The sequence below is a fragment of the Aplidium turbinatum genome, chromosome 17, assembly GCF_918807975.1.
Source record: "Aplidium turbinatum chromosome 17, kaAplTurb1.1, whole genome shotgun sequence".
Lineage (NCBI taxonomy): Eukaryota > Metazoa > Chordata > Ascidiacea > Aplousobranchia > Polyclinidae > Aplidium > Aplidium turbinatum.
Window position 1 is genome coordinate 16,219,550 of NC_137488.1, and position 6,000 is coordinate 16,225,549.

The window sequence follows — 6,000 nt, forward strand, 5'->3', positions numbered from 1 at the left end:
GTATGGAAATTTCAAAGTAGAGTGTAGAGTAACTTACGCTGCTAGAATAGTCACGTAACTATTCACTGCAGTATTACGTAAACCAGCTAAATTAGACGCGCTATTTTCAACGAGGTCGCTCCGCTGTGAGATCAATTATGATTCAACAGAACGCATTGTTTTGTTCGCAATGTGTGAGAATTAAATTGAAAACCGATAAAACAAAAGGTGTTTAATGGTCTTGGTCGCAGATATTGCCTGCATTCACGTCTCTTACCTCTATTATCACCTAGCCAACCTGACATCATTGTTTTATGCGGCCGCTAAGGTTTGACATCGACTTTAATGATCATGGAATGTTACGTAATAAGAACGATTATATAGTACACGCAAAAATAAAAAAATTGATCTCTTAAAACAGCTCTTTTTGCTGTTTTGTCTAGTGAGCTTTGCATATTGCTCAACAAGTGCATAAAGTTTAGAATTGACAAGAAATCATTAAATTTGAAAGTTAAGTTTGAATCTTTGCAAATAAATGTATTCAAAACTTTTACTTCGGCCGACGCCATTTCACCTTCCGTAATCTACGTCGGCAATGATTTTGCCGCAGCAAAAATGCGTTAATTTTGAAAACTGCCGAGCTGGGGCAACAGCTTGTCCCGTGTATAAGTTGAATCTGTCTTTTTGAGGTGAAAACCACTTGTGAAAATCTCGATCCATATTCGAGTATATACGGTATTCGATAAAAGACTATAAAGACTTTGGATAAAAAACAGAAAAGAAAACACTTCGCCGTTGTTAACGCTTTGAAGGAAAGTAATTAGCAAAACGTGCGATACGAGGTTAATAAAACTGATAGCGGGTTTCCACTCTGCTTGAAATCATGATTTTTTGCGTTTTATTTCGATAACTTCACTGTCTTGATCGTTGTTATTCACTCGCACGAAAAGGAAATGAATCGGCTTGTTTTCCAACTGTTCCAATTATGAGCTAATAATATCAAAATTATTACGACTAGGCGTACTGTATGCGTAAAACTAATCGTTTCAAGCAGCGGTTGTAATAAATTCGGTATGCGACCTAGGTGTCAATATAAACAAGACGGTAAGCTTAATCAAAGACTATATTGATTGAATAAAGTAACGTTATGGTTATGACGTCATCACCTTTCTCGCCCCCCAAGGTTTTTTGAAAAGTCGGCGCCTATGCAGTCCGGTATAGATTTACGGCGATTTCGTGCATATTCGTTATGAGGCATGCCGAAAGGTGGACAAGAAGACTAACTTCCGAGTCTTCCACTGCATTAAAAGCTTCAACCGGGCGTAAGTCTAGTCACGAGAAAAATTCCAACAAGTTCACATCATAAGGAAACTACTCGAACTTTTGGGACCATGTCTCGATTTGCTTTCGCCATTTATCGCTGGTGGTGGGTTCGGTCAAAACCATTTCACAATACTCAAGAGCTTCCTTTTTACAATTCAGAGAAAGTTGGCTAGGTTGTTCATGTTTCATATATGCATCTAATGCCATGCAAAAGTTATGTACCGCCCAGGCGAAGGAATTTGGCGCCAAATCTTTTGTGTGACGCATTCCAGCATAATGGCCGCTTTTGGAATGCTTCACTTGAAATGCATTGCGAAAAGCACTGAACGCTTCTTCATAGCGTTGTGTTGCAGCCAGGAAACGCGCACCGTACAAGGTGCAATATGGTGCTATTCCAATCGAGGAATTATCTTTCGCGATTGCAAGCAGTTGTATGCAATCCTCATATGCATCCTCTGGCGGCGAAGCACCTTCATCTTTCAACATTTTAGTACTTGCCTTTACAATGTATCTCAAAGCATTGAGTTTTGTGTAGGCAGTGTCCTTAACCAACCTGAAGCATGCATTTTCATAATACTGGAACCCAGCAACCAAAAGTTCTTTGCTCCTTTCATGTGCATCAGATAATCGTGTTAATCTCTCCTCGTACGTTTCGTTTAGTCTGGTCTGCAGCATTCTAGGAACAATTGCATTTGCCATTGATATGTATTCATTGAGTAAAGCAACTCCAGTGTTAAGGCGAAGTGCTTTGGCAATATGATGAGCTAAAAGAGAATAATATTCACATCTTTTTTGGTCCTCAACAGGCATTACGTCTTTAAGATAACGCACTTGTCTTCCATAGGTATGAAAAATACTCGACAGTCTTTCAGCAAAAAATGAATCTTGCAACTTTTCAATTGTTAATAGATTTCCCGTTTCTCTGAGAAGCGCGATGTGAGATGTTTGACATGGAAGCTGCTGCTCAACCAAAACCTCGATACTTTTCAGCTTGTTTTCAGCTGCCTTCTTGGATATTCCACAAGCTTTCATGGCGTTTTGAACAAAATCGGCAAGGTTTTTTTTATTAAAAGAGATAAATGATTGCCAGTATTCCATCATAGCTTCTGGGTCAACTTTTCGACCACTTTTGATGCACTTCTCAGCAATGTTGCGACCCCACTTCTCAGGATCTTTATCTTTGGCATACTCCAGGGCATCTATTTGAGGTCTGGAAGTCAAACCACAAGATAAAAAGAAAAACTTTGAACTTCTATAAGCAATTAGCACTTCCCATACAAGACAAGCGGCCTGCATTAACTTTTCCAAGACATGTTGCCACGTCTTCTCTATTTCATCTCGACTGGTAGCATGACCAAGCAGCTCATATAACCGACACACAAGCATGGCTATGATGAAACTTTCCTTTCTCTTATCTGTAGCATCAAAATTGCTTACCAAATACCTCTGGACGTGTCCAGTCAACGTATTAATATGTGTTAGAAGAAGAACAAGCCGCATATTTGAAGTTGTTTCAGTGTTATCTTTACTTGTCACTCTTGTCATCACTGTCAACGCTGTTATTAAATCATGGCCAGAATCACGTCGATTATTATTATCAAACAAATAACCGGGAAATGAAATAACCCCATTAGGGTAGTTAATACCCGATGGATCCTCAATACGATTTTCAACTTCCATGCGATATATAAAATCACAGGCTTCGTTTAGATTCATTTGAAAACTTTCTGAAGTTGACAGTTTCTTGCTGTTTGGTCGAAGATATTGGCAAATTTCTCCAATAAGATGAACAGGAATATCTTCATGCTTCACGTATAAAAGAACTTTCATGACGGCCTTGCTTCTTTGTTCATTTGCTTCCAGAAATGCAGTACATGAAGATAACTCGAACGTAGTTGCAAGATCATGCAAATCCATAAATGCTTTCGCAGCTTCAAGATCTTCCTTCATTAAACTCGCTATTTCTTGCTTCATGATGAAATTCCAACTAGGTGACTCTTTAACTGAAAGTAGATATTGCTTGTAGCCAACATGTCGTTCAAAACAATATCTTTTTGCAACTTTTAAAGAACCTGGGTTGTATTGGAGGTGCCTTGCTAATTCATCAGCTGACAGTTTTGTATACAATGGTTCCAGTTTCTGATCAATTGCTTTGTAGCCAAGGGGAACAAAATCAGGCCTGCATACTTGCAAATAGTTTACAGCTTCATCAATAGAAAATAATTTAACCTTCCATTGACAAAACTCTTCCATATCTGCAACAACACTGTGATCAAATATGTCATCCCTACTGAAACTTGTAACAATAAGCTTTATTAAGGAAGAACCTGGAGCCCTGTTAATTTTCAAAGTTTCTGTTATAATCTCTTGAACCAAAGAACAGTGAGTGAAGTTCACATTTTCAAATACAAAGGCAGCGTTAATTTCCAAAGTCTTGATCAAGTTTAAGAGCTTGACAGGCAAAGAGTTTGTATTATCAACCAATTTCTCAGCATCTTGATCAGCAATTATTTTCTTTTCTTTCATTTGATTCACTAGCTCTTTTATTTCACTTTGGATGTTAAATCCATTTTGTTTGCAATCAAACAGCCAAACAACAGCAGGAGGGGTGAGCTTATGTCGTGCATGTTGAAGCAGACCAATTGCAGAATGTGTTTTACCACATAGCCTTTCCCCATACAGGTGCAGCACTTGGTACTTATCAAAAATATCTTGCAAACTCACGAACCCATTCGTTTTCTATAAAAAAAAAAGACAACAAAGCATCAACAAAATAAAATCTAGGTTAAAATATTACTTGAACGCTATATTGATTTTTTTTTAAACTAGAAATACTAACTTATTGCACAAGTTTGACTATTTGCAATTTTGGCCATACAAATAAGCTGTTTAGTGTTTAATTGAAAATTTTTATTTTCTTAAGAAATATTTGCACTGCAGTAGATTATGGCATAGGTTTAAATATTTAAACCAGCTAAGCAAACCTCAAGCCAACTACAAACACTTGCTAAATTCACAACGACATATAAAGATTTACCCATATAAAATTATACATCAATGCATTAGTTATAGGTCAAAATGACATATATGGACCTGCATAAACAATTGTGGATGCTGGTTTAGGATCGGCCGCCTTGGTTAGTGACGTCACGAAAATCTGTGACGTCATGCAAAAAAACGCAACTACTTTTAGGAAGGGTGCAAAAACGCGGAATAGAAGTAAAAGCGGAATGCCTATTGATTTTTAAATATTTGTAGGCATTATTATTGATCTAGCGCTAACTTAAACTGTTACTATTTTGTACCAATTCTCAGCAATTCATTTTTACAATAAAAATACTTGCTTTATTAACGTAACAACTTTCACGTTTATATGTTACCTACAAAACGAGCAATCGTGGTTCAGTATAAGCCGCCCACAGTTTGCTGTGATCGATGAATACTGCCTCCACCAAATATGCTGTAGCTTTCTCATTTCTGCTCGGATTCTAACAATTTTACTATCGTTGGATGGCATTATGCTTCATCTACTCGAATGGATTAATTGCCAATCTAAAGTATGCATTACATTTATGTAGCGCTAACTTAAACTTTACTATTTTGTACCAATTCTCAGCAATTCATTTTTTACAATAAAAATACCAAACCAACACAAATTAAAAGAGTATGTCTTGCTTTATTCAAATGTTAACTTTCACATTTATATCTAATCCACAAAACGAGCAATCGTTGTTCAAACGTAACCGCTCGACGAAGCTTTTTACCAAAACAATGCAAACACAAAGCGATCAGTTTCGAGTGTTCATTACAAGCCGCCCACAGTTTGATGCGATCGGTGAATAGTGCCTCCACCAAATATGCTGTAGCTTTCTCATTTCTGCTCGGATTTTAACAATTTTCCTATCGTTGGATGGCATTATGCTTCATCAACCCGAATGGATTAATTGTCAATCTAAAGTAGGCACTATATTTATGTAGCGCTAACTTAAACTTTATATACTATGTTGTACCAATTCTCAGCAATTCAATTTTTACAATAAAAATACCAAACCAACACAAATTAAAAGAGTATGTCTTGCTTTATTAACCTAACAACTTTCACGTTTATATGTTATCTACAAAACGAGAAATCGTTGTTCAAACGTAACCGCTCGACGAAGCTTTTTTCCAATGCATTTTTCAAGGCGATTCGATCGTGGTTCAGCATAAGCCGCCCACAGTTTGCTGTGATCGATGAATACTGCCTCCACCAAATATGCTGTAGCTTTCTCATTTCTGCTCGGATTCTAACAGCTTTACTATCGTTGGATGGCATTATGCTTCATCTACCCGAATGGATTAATTGCCAATCTAAAGTATGCATTATATTTATGAAACGCTAACTTAAACTTTACTATTTTGTACCAATTCTCAGCAATTCATTTTTTACAATAAAAATACCAAACCAACACAAATTAAAAGAATATGTCTTGCTTTATTCATCTGTTAACTTTCACATTTATATCTAATCCACAAAACGAGCAATCGTTGTTCAAACGTAACCGCTCGACAAAGCTTTTTACCAAAACAATGCAACACAAAGCGATCAATTTCGAGTGTTCATTATAAGCCGCCCACAGTTTGATGTGATCGGTGAATAGTGCCTCCACCAAATATGCTGTAGCTTTCTCATTTCTGGTCGGATTTTAACAATTCGAC

The 6,000-nt window shown here is 37.0% G+C and overlaps 1 protein-coding gene across 1 annotated transcript; it reads right to left on the reverse strand.

Moving 5' to 3' along the window:
* Positions 1–1,124: 1,124 nt before the first annotated feature.
* LOC145786257 (uncharacterized) lies at positions 1,125–3,828 on the reverse strand. Its single transcript, XM_082597899.1, has one exon. The coding sequence runs from the start codon at positions 3,826–3,828 to the stop codon at positions 1,351–1,353; it is 2,478 nt and encodes an 825-aa protein (XP_082454025.1). The 3' UTR covers positions 1,125–1,350.
* Positions 3,829–6,000: the final 2,172 nt, after the last annotated feature.